The following is a 20,205-nucleotide window of genomic DNA, read 5'->3' as shown; positions in this document are numbered from 1 at the left end:
TCTCCCTCTGCCTATGTCTCTGCCTCTCTCTCTCTGTGTGTGACTATCATAAATAAATAAAAATTTAAAAAAAAGGAAAGTGTTCAGTGTTTACACTATGATTATATAAATACTATTTAGAGGAGGGGCATGTGGTAAACCAGCCTTACTTTTCTTTCCCTACAAGTCTTTCTGTCTTGCCTGGAATGAATAGTTTTCTTTTCTTTTGTTGTTTGCTTCTTTTCTATGTAGTTATTACCACTTCAGCCCCTAATTGTGCCACTCTTCTAAAATGCCTCTCAAGACACTGAATTCTCATACCCGCTCCAGTCGGGCTGAGCTGTTTCTCTGCATACTGAAAAGCTGTCATTTGAGTATCTTTTTTCACTATCAGGATAGGGTTCACTTTGCTTCTCCACTTTGTTATGCATCCTGTTTCTTAAATATTATGTTTTTTAATCTCTGTTTACTCCCTCATTTTGGTGGGTAACATATTTTAGTAGCTTCCTGAGAATGGGTGCATAGGAAACACATTTTTTGAGACCTCACATGTCTGAAAATCTTTATTCTACTCTCGCTTGTTGATATTTAATTTTTTTCTTAGATTAATATATTGGTAGGGTATAGAGTTGTAGGTTGGAAATAATTTTCCCATGCAATGTTGAAGTCATTTTTCCAATATCTTCTAGTTTCCAGTATTGCTGTTGAGAAATTTATGCCATTTTGAATGCTAGTCTTATATAGGTTACCTGTGCTTCTTCCCCCTACTCCCTTTGGAAACTTGTAGAAACTTTTCTTTTTCCTCAGCATACTGAAATTCCACAATGATGTGGCTTTGGTTTACAACTTTTTTATTTCTTGTTTAGTACTCATGCATTCTTTCAGTCTGTAAACATATGTCTTTTTGTTTTGGTAAACTTTCTTGTATTATTTCTTTGATAGTTTCTTTCCTTTCATTTTCTTTTTTTTAAATTTTTATTTATTTATGATAGTCACAGAGAGAGAGAGAGAGGCAGAGACATAGGCAGAGGGAGAAGCAGGCTCCAGGCACCGGGAGCCCGACGTGGGATTCGATCCCGGGTCTCCAGGATCGCGCCCTGGGCCAAAGGCAGGCGCCAAACTGCTGCACCACCCAGGGATCCCTCCTTTCATTTTCTATGTTCTTTTTCTACAATTGTATTTGTATGTTTGTGTGAGGATAACAGACTTCCTTGGCTGATCCTTTCATTTTATCATTTTATCTCTTCTTGCCTGGACTCCATCTGTTTTTGTTTTGTTTTATTGGTTTATTATCTAGGAGGAATTCCTCAACTTTTCTTCCAACCTTTATTTATTTTTGTTTACTTATTTATTTTTAGATAGAGAGTGTGTATGCTGGGTAGAGTGGGGGGAGGAGCAGAGGAAGAGGGAGAGAATCTTTTTTTTTTTTTAATTTTTTTTTAAATTTTTATTTATTTATGATAGTCACAGAGAGAGAGAGAGAGAGGCGCAGAGACACTGGCAGAGGGAGAAGCAGGCTCCATGCACCGGGAGCCCGACGTGGGATTCGATCCCGGGTCTCCAGGATCGCGCCCTGGGCCAAAGGCAGGCGCCAAACCGCTGCGCCACCCAGGGATCCCAGAGGGAGAGAATCTTAAGCAGGCTCCACACCCAGTGCAAAGCCTGACATGGGGCTCAAGCTCATGACCCTGAGAGATCATGACCTGAGCCAAAATTGAGTCAGATGTTTAACTGACTGACTCACCTTGGCACACCATCTTCCAACCTTTAGATTACATTCTTTTAATTTCTGCATCAAATCTTTAATATCTAAGAGTTTTATCTTATTCTTTGAATAATGCTTTAAAAAATAATATTCTGGGGTGCCTGAATGGCTTAGTTGGCAATAAGATCATTACCAGAGTGGAAATCAAGAGTTGGATGCTTACCTGAGTTATCCAGGTGTCCCACCCTGACTGACATTTTTTTTTAAAGATTTTATTTTTTTATTTATTCATGAGAGACACAGAGAAAAAGAGAGAGAGGCAGAGAGAGAAGCAGGTTCCATGGAGGGAGCCCAACGTGGGACTCGATCCCAGGTCTCCAGGATCACACCGTGGGCCGAAAGCAGGCACTAAATTGCTGGGCCACCCAGGCTGCCCCTGACTGACATTTTTAAAAGATTACTCTGACTGCTGTGTGGACAATGAGTTGGTCGTGGAGGTGGTGCCAAAGATATTGGCAGATCTCTCTTAAGAAGAACTGACCAGTTCTCGTTACTTAATTTACCATTCTTCCTCGTTCCTCCTCAGTCCTAGCATTTTTCCAGCCTATGTGACTGGAGAGAAAGGCGATAGCATGACCTGAGAAATCAGGGCTTCTTTTGGTGAAAAAAGTGATGGCAGCAAAGCCCAATGGAAATGTTTGGGAGCTGGAAATTTGGCTGAGGAGCTGCAGAGAAAGGACAGAATTTTGAGTGTCTAGATTTCAGATCTCCTATGGAGAAGGAATAGTTGAAGCTGTGAGATTGTATGAACCATCTGAGAGAGGGGATTCAGAGAAAAGAGCAGAAGACCGAAGCAATGCCAGCAAAAGCAGCAGAGGGACAGTACTGTAAGGTTGCAGCACCAGGGCAGTGCAGAAATGCAGGACTACTTAAGCCAGAGTGCCGGCTGAGAGGTGAACACAACAGCAAAGGAGGAGCTATGCCAGGTTGGAATCCTCACAAAGGGTTGCGGCAGAAACAGGACTTGAACAGATATTTATTTATTTATTCATTTATTTATTTATTTTTAAGATTTTATTTTATTATTTATTCATGAGAGACACACGCAGAGAGAGAGAGAGACAGAAACACAGGCAGAGGGAGAAGCAGGCTCCATGCAAGGAGCCCAATGCAGGACTCGATCCAGGACTCCAGGATCATGCCCTGGGCCAAAGGCCAAACCATTGAGCCACCCAGGGATCCCCTTGAACAGATCTTGAAGGACAGGTAGACTGACTAGGTTGATGGAGATGAAAGCAGGGATTTCCAGGCTAAAAAGCCCAAGAACTGGCACCTGGGTGGCTCAGTCGGTTAAGTGTCTGCCTTTGGCTCAGGCTGTGATCCTGGGGTCCTGGGATTGAGTTCTGCTTTGGGCTCCCTGCTCAGCGGGGAGTCTGCTTCTCCCTCTGCTGTTCCCCCTGCTTGTACTCTCTCTCTCTTTGTGCCAAATAAATAAATAAAATCTTAAAAAAAAAAAGCCCAAGGACCAAGGTATAACAGAAATTTCTGACTATTGAGTATGTGTGCAAAGTCAGGGTGTTGTTGGGAGTTTGTGAGAGGAGGCTTCAGTCAGGAAATCATAAGTGATAAATGTGTGTAGAAGGAGCTGAATCAGTTAGTTGATCAACATGTATATATTTTTTTAGCATCCCTGCAAACTGTGCCCCAGGTCAGGCTCTGTGACTATATCTGTGAACCAAGAAACCAAGGCTCTGTACGTCAGAGCACACCCATTAGCAAATCAGACAGGTCTTCACAGGCAAGCAGAGGTGTTCAGACTTTATTCTATGAGACACTGCTCTCATGGGACCCTATAATGGGAGCTGGTTGGAAGGATGTCCCCAGCTTGTGGGGACATGACAGGGAGTGTAGGTAGAGGAGATGCAGACTGGTGAAGAGTTTGCATGTGCATGTGAGCCTGAACTGTGAACATAGACTAGGATGGGTGCACTGGAAAGGCAGGGAATACTTTCTGAGAAAGTATTTTTCTTCGGAGAGATGGATGGCTGATTCATTAACCTTTGCAAGGGACATTTGCATGTAATGAGAGTAAAGTCTTTGGCTAAGCTGCAGGAATTAAACTCTGATGATGGAAATTTTTTTTTAAGATGGTATTTATTTATTCATAATAGACATAGAGAGAGAGAGGCAGAGACACAGGCAGAGGGAGAAGCAGGCTCCACGCAGGGAACCCAATGAGGGACTCGATCCCGGCACTCCAGGATTGCGCCCTGGGCCAAAGGCAGGCGCCACACCGCTGAGCCACCCAGGGATCCCCGATGGAATTTTTAAAAAATATTTTATTTATTTATTCATGAGAGACAGAGAGAGAGAGGCAGAGACACAGGCAAAGGGAGAAGCAGGCTTCATGAAGGAAGCCCCATATGGGACTAGATCCTGGGACCCCAGGATCCTGCCCTGAGCCTAAGGCAGACACTCAACCACTGAGCTACAGAGGTGTCCCCCCGATGGAATTTTTAAAAACATTTTATTTATTTATTCATGAGAGACACACACAGAGAGAAGCGGAGACATAGGCAGAGGGAGAAGCAGGCTCCATGCAGGGAGCCCGACGCGGGACTTGATCCCGAGACTCCAGAAGCACACCCTGGGCCGAAGGAAGAGCTAAACCGCTGAGCCACCGGCGCTGCCCTGATGATGGAATTATTGACTTGAGGGAGTAAGAAGAGGTGTTTGTTGGAGGGACAGCACAGAACCATCCCTGGCCCTGAAATAACACCTTTTCAGGAGCTGTCTACTTACTCAAAGGCTAACTCTTACCTTCCATGTGATATGAGGAATACTGCTTTGCTCTCTGGACATCATTTTGACCACTGAGATGCAGTCATAGGACTTCTTGGTTTTATGGAGATAAACTCATGCCCTCCCAATTCCTCAAGGACTGTCACCCTGCTTGCCCTGCAGACTCAACTTTCCTAGAGAAAACAAGGGAAAGGAAATGAAGAGAAATAGGCAATAAGGAGGAGCACACAGTGCACAAAAATTCTGTGTAAGACTTGAAAGGGAAGTTAAAGGAAACAAACAAACTTTCTTCTTGAGCTTGGGATCAGCAGGGAATGATGCAGCTTCCTGAAGATATTTATAGAAAGCACTGGACAAGCAAAATCAAGAAGCAGAATGACCAACTCATCATGTTTTTCCCTGGACTTGCCCAAGTTTGACACCAAGGTTTCCATATTCTGGGAAAACTGAGGCAATTGATCATCCCATTAGGAGGCCTGGTTTCTATCTCTGCATCTGCCACTGAGTCTTCCCTTTGAGCCTGAGGGTTCCCCCTCATTTGGTAAAGTATAGTACCTGGACCACGTGATATCAGAGAGCCCTTCTAGCACTAATGGAACAATACAGAAATTTGCCCAGGCTGCCCTGACATCCACTTTCTGTGGGAGCTTGTCTTGAGTGTGGGCAGAACCAGTGTCACCACCAGAAGGTTCACCCAAGGGCTAGAGGACCACCAAATTCTTACAAAGACTCTCCTTTCTTACAGATTAGGACTTTTTTTTTTTAAAGATTTTATTTATTCATGAGAGAGATAGAGAGAGAGGCAGAGACGCAGACAGAGGAAGAAGCAGGCTCCTTGCAGGGAGCCCAATGCGGGACTCGATCCCGGGACCCCAGGACCACAACCTGAGCTGAAGGCAGACGCTCAACCACTGAGCCACCCAGGCATCCCATGATTCTTGAAGTATTTAAAACCCATGGGATTTGTCTATTTTCACTTTTTAAATTTTGCCAAAAGAAAAAATGAGGTCCAGAAGGACTCTTTCCAATGTCACGTGAACTTGGCTGGCAATAAAATTAAATATTAAATCTTTGTCAGATGAGAAAAGCGCTAGATAGAACCTCTGTTTCCCCACTGTATCTTTCTTTCTTTCTTTCTTTCTTTCTTTCTTTCTTTCTTTCTTTCTTTCTTTCTTTCTTTCTTTCTTTCTTTCTTTCTTCTTTCTTTTTTTTACCAGTCCAATATTTATTATAACTTTTCATGGAGAAACATGCAGCTTTCATTTGAGTGGATGCCATGCTTCCTGATGGCACAACATCCATCATAGCCTGCGGAGTCAGTGCTCTCCCATAGGAACAAAATGCCTTGCCCTGAAAGAAGATGGAGAACTGTATTCATACTGGGTGCTTAACTCCTGTGTACCCACTCATTCTGATGCCTGCTTCTCTTTCCTTCCTCAGAAAGCCTGAAACCCTGGGTGCATAGCCAAAACTCCCCAGCTACTCCAGAAATGAACACTGCACTGATTTTTTAAAAAAGATTTTATTTATTTGTTCATGAGACACACAGAGAGAGGCAGAGACATAGGCAGAGGGAGAAGCAGGCTCCCTTGGGAAACCTGTTGCAGGACTCGATCCCAGGACCCCAGGATCACGATCTGAGCCAAAGGCAGATGCTCAAACATTGAGCGCCCCCAGGTGCCCCAAACACTGTGCTGATTTTGCACTGAGGCAGACTTGGTTTCAAATCCCCTTTCTGCTACTTACTACCCGGGTGGCCTTGTTGTGCAAGTTTTTGTGCTTCCACAGCTTGGGTTTGTGCATCTATAAACTAGGCACAATGCCATCAGACTCACAGTAAAGGTAAACATTAGCTAATAATATGCGGCCAACGGATTGTTCAACATGGTGAATGCAGAAGGACCTAAAGCATGTTGTAGTTTCAAGCTGGGTTGTCCAGGAAGCAAACTCTAAGATGGAGAGTAGCAGGCAGGGTGTTTATGAGACAGTGCTCTTGGGGTCGACACTTATAGAAGGAAGGAGAAGGAAACAAGATGGGGCAGAGGAAGAAGTGGGCTGTGTTGCAGGCCCAGGGAAGACCTCAGCTGACCTCCCATGGGGAGCTGTAGAGCTGGGATGAGCCTTCAGAACTTGCCAATTGTGGTGAGGGAGCTGGACCTTTCGTACTCCCATCTTGTCGCTTATGCAGTACAGGCTGTCCTGGAGGTTTTCTTCAGCCAAAGCATTCTCCAAAGAGGACTGATAGCTGAGGGTCATGGCAGCATTCCCAGAAGCTGAGGGAGATAAGTCCTGCATTCTTTTTTTTTTTTTTTAATTTATTCATTTATTCATGAGAGACACAAAAAGAGACAGAGAGAGGCAGAGACACAGAAGGAGGGAGAAGCAGGCTCCATGGAGGAAGCCCGATGCGGGACTCGATCCCGGGACTCCGGGATCACACCCTGAGCCAAAGGCAGGTGCCAAACCACTGAGCAACCCAGGGATCCCTAAGTCCTGCATTCTTGAAGTGGGATCTGGATTGTACAGTATAGCATTCATCACTCCCAAATTCCAGATCCTGCGTAAAGATCTCAGGGGCGCCTGGCTGGCTCAGTTGGAATAGCATGTGACTCTTGATCATAGCATTGTGAGTTCAAGCCCCACGTTTGGATATAGAGATCACTAAACAAACAAACAAACAAACAAACTTAAAAAGGAAACAAAAGATCTTGAAAGCTTTCAGAGGGGAAAAACAGGGCATCCAGAAAGGAACAGGAATAAGAATGACATCAGATATCTCAAAAATCCCAGTAGATTTTTAGCAAATCCCATTGCTAAAAGGCAATGGAGAAATGCCTTCAAATGTCCCATGGAAATTGGTTTCTAACCTAGAATTCTATTCTGAGTCTATCTATCAATCAGGTTTGAAGATACAGTAAAGACATTTCAGATATGCAGTTTTGGCTTTTTACTGTTTCTCAAGAAGAGCTAGATGAAGAATCCAGGAAGTAGAGGATTTGCCAGGAAGATGTGAAGGGAAGTCTGAGCAGCAAAGGTCCCTGGAATAGGAGGCTGAATCCTGGAGGGAAGCGATTTATAGTCTAAGCCACATATTATTTATGGCTATGTCAAAGTTGGTAAAAGTTTGAAGAAAAATGAAGAAATGATGATTATAAAAATTAGAATAGAAGTTACCTCTACAAACAATGGTGGGGTTGTGATGGGAGAGGAGCTTTTGAGGTGTTGGTGATGTTTTGTTTTTTTGATCTGAGTGATGTTACATGACTATTGCTTTGTAACTTTTTTTTTTTTTTTTTTGAGTAAGCTTTTCACCCAACATGGGTCTCAAACTCATGGCCCTGAGATCAAGAGCCACATGCTCTACTGACTGAGCCAGCCAGGCAGGCACCTGCTTTATAACTATTTTAAAATATATAAAAATATATATATATATATTATGTTTATATATATACTTTATATATATGCTTTATGCCATATTCTGTGTATATATTTGAAAATAAGTCATTTAAAATTTCATATGAGGGCCACCTGGGTGGCTCAGTCAGTTAAGCATCTGCCTTTAGCTCAGGTCATGATCTTAGTGTCCTGGGATCCAGCCCCACTTCAAACTCCCTGCTCAGTGGAGATCTGCTTCTCCCTCTCCCTTTGCTGCTCCCCCTGCTTGAGCTCTCTCTTTCTATCAAATAAATAAATAAATAAAAATTTTTTAAAAATAAAATTTCGTATTAAAAGAAAATAAATAATAAATGTAGAGCCCTTAGCACAGTGCCTGGCCTGGCACACAGTACATGTCCAGAGTTGAATATCATCATCATCATCATCATCCTGACCTTGCTGTCCATTCCTGAACAAGTGCTTTCAGCTCTTGGCTTCTATAGAAGAAGAGTGTGGGATGTCTTCTAGAGGAGTGTGCAAAAGCAGGGGAGGATTAATGCCCAGCCAGGAAATGGTTTTATGTCTGCACAGAAAAAAATTGAATCCAGAGCTTCCTGTTCTGAAAACATAAAACTGCAGAGAGAAAATTAAGGGATTTTCTATTTTTTCTGTTTTTTTGATAGTTGTCAGGTGGATAGTAGGATGGGAAGATCTGCTATCCTATGTCCCCATTCCCCCCCCCTTTTTTTTTAAGATTTTATTTATTCATGAGAGACACACACAGAGAAGCAGGAGACACAGGCAGAGGGAGAAGCAGGAGCCTTGAAGGGGAGCCTGATGCAGAATTCCATCCCAGGTCCCCAGGATCACCCCTTGAGCCAAAGGCAGATGCTCAACCACTGAGCCACCCAGGGACCTCTTATGTCCCCGTTCTTACCTGCAGTTGATACTTATGAACAGCTCAGTGGGAACGTGGAACCCAAGAAGATGTTTTCTGGGAGCTATTGTTTTCATGAAAAATTTGTAACTCTAAAATTCCTTTGGAAATTTCAGATATACCTTTGCATGACCTTAACATGTTTGCCATTTGCTTATTTTAGTGCTTCTTAAAACTGCAGAAACATTTCTTGCACAAATGGTTCCTTGTTGCAACAGAAATGCAAAGACCACCAATGAGAAGAAGAACCATCATTCTCCTGGGCATTTCAGAAGCCCTGCCCTGAACTATGGGAGGAAGGTCAAGAGGAGAGGGGACTCAGGTGGTGGGGCTTTACTTGATAGCGACAAGATGCCCAAAAAGAGCAGAGAGAGCAGTGATTAGCTTGAAGATTAGTTCCAAATGGAAGACACCAGAGGGAGGAAAGTAAGTTACCATATGTACCCCAACAGCAGCCTCTGATCTTTGGAGGGTAGCCCTTCTTTGCTTCCAAGGACCCCATGAGACCCCACTTATGGGTACTTATTGGGCAGATTCTTCTTGGGGACACTTCTCCTCCTGTTAAACCCTCCTAAAAGGATGGTAGGCTGTTGGAATGGAGAGAGCTCTAGACTAGGAGCCTGGAAGCCTGGGCCCCAGCTCTGCCTTTAAGCAGTGTGCACCTTGGTCAGATCATTTCATTTTTCAGGCATTGGTTTTCCACGTGCTGAGACTATATCATGCCTCATATCCCCTCCAGATCTGAGAGTCTGTGATTCTAATATCCTGCAAAGCTGGTGAGAGGTAGCACGATTAACAGGATGTTGAGTCCAGTAGGCCTAGATAAATTTATTTATTTATTTATTTATTTATTTATTTATTTATTTATTATTTCCTAGGTAAAGAACTTTATTAACCTTGTTTCAAACTTTATTCCCAGGCTTCTTCAACTTAATTAGCTGCAAAGAATGAATATACAAAAAATAAAGTTTTTGTATAGCAAAAACTGAAAAGAGCTGCAGTGTCCAAGAGGCTTGGGCTTAAAAATATTAGAGATCTAGATTTTATCAGATCCATGAACAAAATTTTAAAAAGCAGTCATAATATAAAATAGCAGTTCCCAGTAACTTCTTCAAGTTTTATCTTCTTCAGAAGTTGACTCAATTCAGTTTGCTTCATACTTGGAAGCTTCATCAAAATTCTCCACAAGATCTGGAACTTTATCATCATCATCCTCTCCAGTAGCAAGTGGTGTTTTTCCTTTTTTTTTTTTTTTAAGATTTATTTATTTATTCATGAGAGACACACACACAGAGAGAGAGAGAGAGAGAGAGAGGCAGAGACACAGGCCGAGGGAGAAGCAGGCTCCATGCAGGGAGCCGGATGTGGGACTCGATCCTGGGACTCGATCCTGGGACTCGATCCTGGGACTCGATCCTGGGACTCCAGGACCACGCCCTGGGCCAAAGGCAGGCACCAAACCGCTGAGCCACCAAGGGATCCCCCAAGTGGTGCTTTTCCATCCACGGATTGTTTGGGCAGAGCTTCAGCCAGTCTTCTTAAACTAGTCAGACTGTCTGCACCAAGCTGGTTTAAGAAACTGGGTAGCATTTCTGTCAGCTGCTTTGTCTCAGCATGGCCTGTAATGGTGAAAGTGTTCGCTGCCAGTGATGCCTGAACTTTAGGGTTGTTAAAATGGATCACTGTTCCTTGGTTTGTGAACATATTCACTTCTTCAATAACCAGAGATATTGTTTACCCCTAACTTCTTTAAGGAGAACTGAAGTTTTTTTATCATCTGCTGTAGCTGTTCTATGAACCACCTTCTTTCGGCGAGCAGTTCCTTTCCCACCAATGCGCAGTTGTGCTTGCAGTTTGGCGAGTTTCTCCTGGCTCGTGATAGTTTCTTTCATCTTGTTGGAGCGCAAATGGGACCGCGCAGGGGACTAGGGTTGGCGCTCGGAGGGGGGCTCGGGCGGACCAGCTGAGGTTAGGCGCACACACGCGGGGACGCAAGATCCAGGCCTAGATTTAGATCCAGCACCACCTACTAACTATGTGAACTTTGCAAATTATTCAACTGTCCTCAGCCTGGTTGCCCAGATCTATAAATGTATAGCTGTACTCACAGCTGTTTTGAAGTTGAAGGGAAGCAGTGTATGTCCATGGTTCTCAAACTGTGTGTTCAGGCACCCTAAAGCTCTGCAGTGAAGTCACGCCAGACCACCGAGGAATTTTTCAAATTTCTGAGGCAAACACAATGAAGCAGAGGTAGCTTGTCATTTCAACATTAGATTGCACTATATTACTTGACGCCTTGTGATGCTTTGTGTATTATTTCACAAAGCGAGGTTTTCAGTACGATAAAAGGCAAGTAGCATGTGAAAATCTGCGTGGAACACAAAAGGAGGGCGGTGGTATCCAATCCGATTAAGAAGCTGAGCAGTGTACTATAGGTGTGAACATCCCATTTGTAAATACTTGTAGTTATTTAAGAATAAAATAAAAATATTTTTTCAAACAACTACTAAGTTGTTAGTATATTAATGCATCTTAGTGTTTTTGGATCTAATTATTTACTACATGGAGCTGTTAGGTATTTCCTTTGGCCCAAGGGAATGGTGGCAAGCTTATTGAATTTTCCTATGGTTCTGTGAACAGAGGAATTTTGGGGACCTCTGATATGGAAAGTACTTGGCATACTATAGGTGCTCAACAAATGGTAAAAAATATTTTTAAAAAGATTTTATTTATTTATTTGAGAGAAAGAGAGAGAGAAAGGGGAGAGAAAGAGAGAAGACATGGAGGGGAGGGGCAGAAGGCGAGAGAGAAGCCGACTACCCACTGAGTGTGGAGCCTGTCTTGGGGCTCGATCCCAGGACTCTGAGATCATGATCTGAGCTGAAGTCAGGTGCTCAACTGATTGAGCTACCCAGGTGCCCCAAATGGTAAAAATTATTAAGGAAGCTCGCAAAAGGGAACAGGGAGCTATCTCTGCTTATTTCTGGTGGTGGTGGGAGCTAAGCATGAATCAAGAGGTGTTTGACATATCTTTATAATAGTAGTACTAGGCACATGGAGGTGCTGCATACAGGCCACCTGAATGAGTGAAGGTGTCACAGATAAAAGTTTGGGTTATTTATTTCTTTAGTTAGTTAGTTTTAAAATATTTTTGTTCGTTTGAGAGAGAGAGAGAGAGCACGAGCAGTTGGAGGGAGAAGCAGACTCCCCCCTGAGCAGGGAGCCCGAAATGGGGCTGGATCCCAGGATTCCAGGATCATGACTTGAGCTGAAGGCATATGTTCAGCCAACTGAGCCACCCAGGTGACCCAAGTTTGGGTTTTTAAAAAGATTTTATTTATGTATTTGAAAGAGAGAGGGAGAAAGAGAAAGCACGTGAGCACATGAGCAAGGAGAGGGGAAGAGGCAGACAGAGAATCAGACAGAGAAAAAGGTGGAGCAGGGAGCCCAACTCAGAGCTCTATCTCAGGACGCTAGGATCATGACCTGAGCAGAAGGCAGATGCTTAACCATCTGAGCCACCCAGGTGCCCCGTGAAAGATTTTATAAAGCACCTGGGACAAAACCACCAAGGTGAGCAATAATTTTTTCAGGGTCCCTTCGTCTCTTCATCACAGTTTATACTTTGCACAGTGTATTTCCCCAGGAATCCCCAAATACAAGTCCATTCTCTCCAGAGGATTTGTCTTTAGTCTTGTTTTCTTTTTTTTCTTTTCTCTCTCTCTCTCTTTCTTCCTTCCTTCCTTTCTCTTTCTTTCTTCCTTCCTTCCTTCCTTCCTTCCTTCCTTCCTTCCTTCCTTCCTTCCTTCCTTCCTTCCTTCCTTCTTCTTTAAGTTTAAATTCTATTAGCTAACATGTAGTACATTATTAGTGTCACATGTAGTGTTCAATAATTTATCATCTGGGTATGACACCGGTGCTCATCACCTCATGTGCCCTCCTTTTTTTTTTTTTTTTTTTTTAAGACACTTGCATCTTTTTTTTTTTTTTTTAAGATTTTATTTATTTATTCATGAGAGACACACACAGAGAGAGGCAGAGACACAGGCAGAGGGAGAAGCAGGCTCCATGCAGGGAGCCTGATGCGGGACTTGATCCTGGGACTCCAGGATCACACCCTGGGCGAAAGGCAGGCACTAAACCACTGAGCCACCCAGGGATCCCTCATGTGCCCTCCTTAATGCCCGTCACCCCGTTACCCTATCCCTCCATCTTTTAGTCCTGTTTCAATGTGGTAAAATTGCTCTTCTGTAGAATTCGAGTTTGGAGAGTTTGCCACAGATTCGGAGACAATTGGAACTTGTTAGGTGCAGTCTGGACTGGGTTTAAAATAGGCTGGCCACAGAGCAGAGAGAGTCTTGTGTGGGAGTTACACTGTACCAAAGGGAGTCAATCCTCCTCTAGTCTCTTTCCCTAGAAAACAGCTGTTTAAAAAAAGGGGGGGATCCCTCGGTGGCTTAGTGGTTTAGCTCCTGCCTTCAGCCCAGGGCGTGATCCTGGATTCCCGGGATCGAGTCCTGCCTGGGTCGGGCTCCCTGCATGGAGCCTGCTTCTCCCTCTGCCTGTGTCTCTGCCTCTCTCTGTGTGTGTGTCTCTCATGCATAAATAAATAAAATCTTGAAAGAAAGAAAGAAAGAAAGAAAGAAAGAAAGAAAGAAAGAAAGAAAGAAAGAAAGAAAGAAAACAGCTGTTTTTAAGCCCTTAAAAAAACAACACCATGGAACAGTCCAGCGCTCTATATTCCATCAATTTTAAGTTTAAATCAATTTAGAATAAAAGGTATAATTATGTTTCCAAATAGCCTCTGCCTGTAGTGTGGAAACAGGGCTCCCTTCTCCAATATTCAGTTCTCAATATTTGATATTAGAGTGGTTTTCATGCGTGTTTGCCTATCAGTTCTTAGGTGAGAATGAACTTTTACCATGGAAACAAGTCTGTCTCAGGAGTTCTGCCTTCCTTTCCCTTTACTTTCATCACTAACTGCAAATAGGTTTTTTTTTTTGTTTTTTGTTTTTTTTTTTTTAAGATTTTATTTATTTAGGGATGCCTGGATGGCTCGGTGGTTGAGCGTCTATCTACCTTTGGCTCAGGGCATGACCCTGGGATCCTGGGATCAAATTCTGCATCGGGCTCCTTGCAGGGACCTGCTTCTCCCTCTGCCTGTGTTTCTGTGTCTCTCGTGAATAAATAATAAATGAATCTAAAAAAAAAAAAGATTTTATTTATTTATTTGAGAGAAGAGAAAGCACAAGCAGGGGGAGGGGCAGTGGGAGAGGGAGAAGCAAACTCTCTCCCCCCTGAACAGGGAGCAGACCAAATCAGGGCTCAGTGGGGTCATGACCTGAGCTGAAGGCAGACGCTTAACTGACTGAGCCACTCAGGCGCCCCTGCAAACAGTTTTTGAAGCATACATCAAACAATCTTTTGTTCTTGATTCTGTTAAATAATGGGGTTTTGATAGCAGGAAGACGGGTTTACTGAGAGCTTTATTCCTTATAGGATTTAAGTCTAATAGAATGTTTGTCTGGTGATATTTGGTTTAAAAAAAAATTGGAGAGCTCTTGGCCCTGCTTTTGCATCAAAAATCTACCTAAACTTCCTGGGAAGGAGGAAGGCAGGATCAAATTCTAGGTTGCAAATAAGGAAACCGAGACAGGAAGAATGAAGTAATTGTGGATGAGGTGGGAGTAATAGGTGAGTGCTTATCTCTGACAGTCCGGCTAGTCTGTGTGTATAAACTCACACACTTAAGAACTAGACAATAGGGATGCCTGGGTGGCTCAGGGGTTGAGCAGCTGCCTTCGGCCCAGGGCGTGATCCTGGAGTTCAGGAATTGAGTCCCATGTTGGGCTCCTTGCATGGAGCCTGCTTCTCTCTCTGCCTGTGTCTCTGCCTCTCTCTCTGTGTCTCTCATGAATAAATAAATAAAATCTTAAAAAAAAAAAAAAAAAGCTAGACAGCAGGTGCCTGGGTGGCTTAGTCTGTGAAGTGTCCGAATCTTGATTTTTGGCTTAGGATATGGTCTCGGGATTGTGGGATTGAGCCTCATGTTGGGCTCAGTGCAGAGTCTGCTGAAAATTCTCTCCTCACCTCCCACCACTCTCTTTCCTCTTTCTCTCAAATTAAAAAAAAAAATCTTTGGGATGCCTGGGTGGCTCAGTGGTTGGGTGTCTGCCTTTGGCTCAGGGCGTGATCCCATAGTCCCGGGATCAAGTCCCACATCGGGCTTCCTGTATGGAGCCTGCTTCTCCCTCTGCCTATGTCTCTGCCTCTCTCTGTGTGTGTATCTTATGAATTAATAAATAAAATCTTTAAAAAAATCAAACTAAAAAAATCTTAAAAAAAAAAAAAAGAATTAGACAACAAATAGGGTGCCTGACTGGCTCAGTTGGGGGAATGTGTGACTCTTGATCTCAGCACTGTTTGAGCCCCGTGTTGGGTGTATAGGTTACTTAAAATCTTTAAAGAAAGAAAGAAAAAAACAACAACAAAAAAGCAAGACAACACACCCAATATAGCTGGTCTCCTTAAAGAAGTTTTTCATGGCTCACTGATTGAGCATTTGTATACAGTAAAGGATTTATAATCACATGGGAGAGAATTGATATGTAGAAATTTATTTTTTTTAATTAAAAAATATTTTTTTAAAGATTATTTAATTTTACTTATTTGTTTTGGAGAAAAAAAGAGGGTGGGGACAGACAGAGGGAGAGAATATCTCAAGCAGGCTCTAAGCTGAGCATGGAGCCTGACCTGAGTCTCTGTCTCATGACCCTGAGATCATGACCTAAGCCGAAATCAAGAGTCAGTTAAGCAACTGACTGAGCCACCCAAGTGCCCCTAAAAGATTTTATTTTTAGGTAATCTCTACACCTAGCATGGGGCTCAAACTTGCAACCCACGATCAAGAGTTGCATGCTCTGCTGACTGAGCCAGTGAGGCCCCCCCAGTAGGTAGAAACTTCTAAAAGAGAATTGCAGCAGGACATATTCATGTGGACTCTGAGACCTGAGGCTGACAGCATTCCAGAGGTTAATGGGCTAATCTAGCAGCTCTGTCAAGCACGTGATCAATCTGATTGGAAACATAATTTAGATGTCAGCATCAGTCCTCTGCCCTTCATGGTTGGGCTTCACCGAATGAGACTCTGGGAGTTGAAGGTAATGAAATTTTACTCCATCTTGCCATCTAATCCTGGGAAAGTGGCTCTTTTTTTGTGACCCAGTTTAACTGTCTTGAAACAGGAGAATTACCTTGAATTCAAAGAAGGATTTTGTGAGTGAAAGGCTCCCTCTAAGTATTTAAAAGGGTGGAGATGCCATTTACGATTTTGTTAATAGGGCAGCCCTGTTGGCGCAGCGGTTTAGCGCGCCGCCTGCAGCCCAGGGCGTGATCCTGGGGACCCGGGATCGAGTCCCACGTCAGGCTCTCTGCATGGAGCCTGCTTCTCCTTCTGCCTGCGTCTCTGCCTCTCTCTCTCTCTGTGTCTCTATGAATAAATAAATAAAATCTTAAAAAAAAAAAAGATTTTGATAATACTGTCTGAAGCATCCTGAAACCAACTCTTACCAGGGTCCCACTTGTAAAAGAAAGAAAGATCTCTCCTTCCTGGTCTAGCCCATCCCTCCAACCTGAAACCATGTTCTGGTCTTTTAGAGATCTGGATTTATCACAGAAAACAAAACAAAACAAAAAACATAGGAAAAATAAAAAGTAGATGGCTTCCAAGTTAAATTTGCAATAAATTGCAAATGTATTATGTGTTCAAAATACATTTAAAGTGCTTCATGACGTGTAACATGTTAACGTGATAACATGAGGGATTATTGCTCCTCAAAAGAACAGGAACTATGTTCTATTTGTCCCTGGACTTCTAGTGTCCGATCTAGTGTTTGGCACATAGGACTTTTTTATTTTTTATGCCACTCTGGAAAACTGTGTGGAGGTTCCTCAAAGAGTTAAAAATAGACATGCCCTATGACCCAGCAATTGCACTGTTGGGGATTTACCCCAAAGATTCAGATGCAATGAAACGCCGGGACACCTGCACCCCGATGTTTCTAGCAGGAATGTCCGCAATAGCCAAACTGTGGAAGGAGTCCATCGAAAGATGAATGGATAAAGAAGATGTGGTCTATGTATACAATGGAATATTACTCGGCCATTAGAAACGACAAATACCCACCATTTGCTTCAACGTGGATGGAACTGGAGGGTATGATGCTGAGTGAAGTAAGTCAATCGGAGAAGGACAAACATTATATGGTCTCATTCATTTGGGGAATATAAATAATAGTGAAAGGGAATATAAGGGAAGGGAGAAGAAATGTGTGGGAAATATCAGAAAGGGAGACAGAACGTAAAGACTGCTAACTCTGGGAAACGAACTAGGGGTGGTAGAAGGGAGGAGGGCGGGGGGTGGGGATGAATGCGTGACGGGCACTGAGGGGGGCACTTGACGGGACGAGCACTGGGTGTTATTCTGTATGTTGGTAAATTGAACACCAATGAAAAATTAATTTATTAAAAAAAAAGTAAAAAAAAATAAAGACGATTTCGTCAAGAAAAAAATAAAATTTTTTATGATTGGAAAAATTAAATTTTTTGAAGGTAGAAAATATTTTATTTATTATTTTTAAAAACTATTTATTTATTTATTTATGATAGACATAGAGAGAGAGAGGCAGAGACACAGGAGGAGAGAGAAGCAGGCTCCATGTCAGGAGCCTGACACAGGACTCGATTCTGGGACTCCAGGATCGTTCCCTGGGCCAAAGGCAGGCACTAAACCGCTGCGCCACCCAGGGATCCCCAGAAAATTTTTTTTTTTAATTTTTATTTATTTATGATAGTCACACACACAGAGAGAGAGGCAGAGTCACAGGCAGAGGGAGAAGCAGGCTCCATGCACCGGGAGCCCGACATGGGATTCAATCCCGGGTCTCCAGGATTGTGCCCTGGGCCAAAGGCAGGCGCTAAACCGCTGCGCCACCCAGGGATCCCCCCAGAAAATATTTTAATGCACCTCCATGAACTGGCTTCAAACTGTTGTCAAGTCATTATATAGGCATTTAATCAATGCTTTTGGAAGGAAGAGAGTTTAGCAGTTTCTTAGAAATAATTTACCCCATCCTGCTTTATATATATATATTTTAAATGGGGCCCAAACCCATGATCAAGATTTGAGCTGAGATCAAAAGCAGACACTTAACTGATTGAGCTATCCAGTCACCCCTCCTGTATTTCTCATTGGGTTAATCACTTTGAGGAAAAAAAAGGAGTGGAATTCTTGGAATTCTGGATTATTAAATAAAGAACTGTAAAATGAACGTTTCAACTTTATAGAAAGAAGAAACTCAAACTATTTGCTACTCATGTCTGTGATTAATAGTTCATTCAGATTCAGAGTTTTTGTGTGTGTGTGTGTGTGTTTTTTAAAGATTTGCTTATTTATGTGAGACAGAGAGTGTGAGCATGCAGAGGGGTGGGAGGGGCAGACGGAGAGGGAGAGAAGCTTTAACAGACTGCACTGAGTGTGGAGCCCAACCCGAGGCTCAATCTCATGACTCTGAGATCAGGGCCTGAGCCACAATCAAGAGTTGGACGCTTAACCCACTGCACCTCGCCCCCATTTTTTTTTAAGACTCTAAAGCTGAAGGGGCGCCTAGGTGGCACAGTTGGTTGAGTGTTGGACTCTTGGCTTTGGCTTAGGTCGTGATCTCAGGGTGGAGGGATCAAGCCCCATGCCAGGCTCCACATTCGCCATGGAGTCTGCTTGGGATTCTCTCTGTCTATCCCTCCCAATACTTTCTCTCTCTCAAATAAATGAATAAAATCTGAAAAAAAAAAAACCTGTAATTTGGCAGGTGGGTGTTGGGAAGTAACTGGGAGACCATTTTACACCCTAAGGCTGACTTGAAGGGCCATCAGTCCTCTTCTTGGACTATGTGATATGGATGGAATGGGGCCAAAGTCTCTGTTTCTTGGTTTCTGTTTTATTTATCTTTGACCTTTGTAGTTTGTGTTAGTTCTTTATTTCTAAGAACACAGGTAATAGGCTGGCCGATCTGAAATATTTGCCTGAATCGCCTCTGGGAAATGTTGTTTTCTGGGAAGACCAGCGTAGTGAAAAGCCCACCAGTGGTCTACATTGAGATAGGCATCTAGCTACGAGGCTATGAATGTTTGGGTGAGTCACTTCCCTTTCGGTTTCCACATTTGGGCAAAATGAGGCTTTTTTTTTTTTTTTTTTAAAGTAGGCTCCCCACCTAACATGGGGCTTGGACTCAACTCTGAGATCAACAGTTGCATGCTCTATTGACTGAACCAGCCAGGTGCCCCTAAAATGAGGCTTTTTGATAAAGTGACATAGGAGAGAAGGGGCAGCCTCAAGAGTAAAAAAGACTAGGGTATGAATCTCATTTCTGTATGCTTCTTGTATTTCCCATCCACAGCATGGGTTGTTTTAAGACAAACTTTATTTTCAAGCATCTAGCATGGTGTCTGGAACACAGCCAAGTGCTTGAAATATAGTAGCTACGCTTATGATCAAAATGAGGAAGTTGCAAGCAGAAAAATCGGCCATGGAGTTGGATAGGTAATTCACTGAATAAGAAATACAGCAGGCAAGGAAGCATATATATGACTCTTTGTAATTAGGGAAATGCAAGTCAAATAATGTGCTCATCTAATTGACCAAAAATAAAAATACACATTATATCCATTGTTGGTGAAAGTTTAAGCAAATAGGCATCTCCTAGAAAGCCTCTTCTGAGGGAGGTTTGGTAGTATCTACCAAGTTTAAATGTGTTACTCTTCAAATCAGCAATTTTGTTTCTAGGAATCTGTTATACACAAGTATATACATGAGTATACAAACATGTATTCCACTGCTTTGTTTTCTCCTTTGTAAAGAATTTTATTGTGTGGCTTATGTAGGTTTCTTCATTCGACCTTTTTTTTGGTACAAGAATTTTTTTCACTATGGTTTTTAATGGAGAAAACTGGAAACAACCTATATTTTACTAATATGGATGAATTTCTATGGAAAATTATGTGTAAAAAGCATATTATAGAATATTACAGTATGATCCCATTTATGTCAAGAAAAGCAATTGTGTGAGTGTGTGCATTATATAAATGTATGGAAAGGAGTCTGGGAGAATATACTTCATAAAATTTACTTGTGGGGAGGAAAGTAAATGAGCAGGTAGAGAATTTTGCTTTTCATTCTTTCTTCCTTTTTTTTTTGTAAAGATCTTATTTATTCATGAGAGACAGAGACACAGGCAGAGAGAGAAGCAGGCTCCCCATGGGGAGCCTGATGTGGGACTCGATTCCAGGACCCTGGGATCACGCCCTGAGCCGAAGGCAGATGCTCAGCCACTGAGCCCCCCGAGGTGTCCCA

The 20,205-nt window shown here is 42.8% G+C and overlaps 1 protein-coding gene and 1 pseudogene across 6 annotated transcripts in view; both read right to left on the bottom strand.

The window, feature by feature from the left end:
- The window catches only part of WNT8A (Wnt family member 8A), a 48,636-nt gene that overhangs the window by 15,718 nt on the left and 12,713 nt on the right, over positions 1 to 20,205 (bottom strand). For 2 of the 6 annotated variants that reach the window (XM_072841161.1, XM_072841159.1), the window contains exon 2: positions 4,505 to 4,659. The exons of 1 other annotated variant lie outside the window; for it this stretch is intronic. In XM_072841161.1, coding sequence (XP_072697262.1) covers positions 4,505 to 4,549 — 45 coding nt within the window. In that variant the 5' untranslated portion in view covers positions 4,550 to 4,659. Of the gene's footprint in view, positions 1 to 4,504; positions 4,660 to 20,205 lie in introns of those variants that run through there. 3 more of the 6 variants (XM_072841158.1, XM_072841162.1, XM_072841156.1) reach the window with 3 other exon arrangements.
- LOC140641397 (transcription factor BTF3-like) lies at positions 9,760 to 10,815 on the bottom strand (annotated as a pseudogene).

The sequence above is a fragment of the Canis lupus genome, chromosome 10 (assembly GCF_048164855.1).
Source record: "Canis lupus baileyi chromosome 10, mCanLup2.hap1, whole genome shotgun sequence".
NCBI lineage: Eukaryota > Metazoa > Chordata > Mammalia > Carnivora > Canidae > Canis > Canis lupus.
This window is presented reverse-complemented; position numbering and strand designations above follow the sequence as displayed.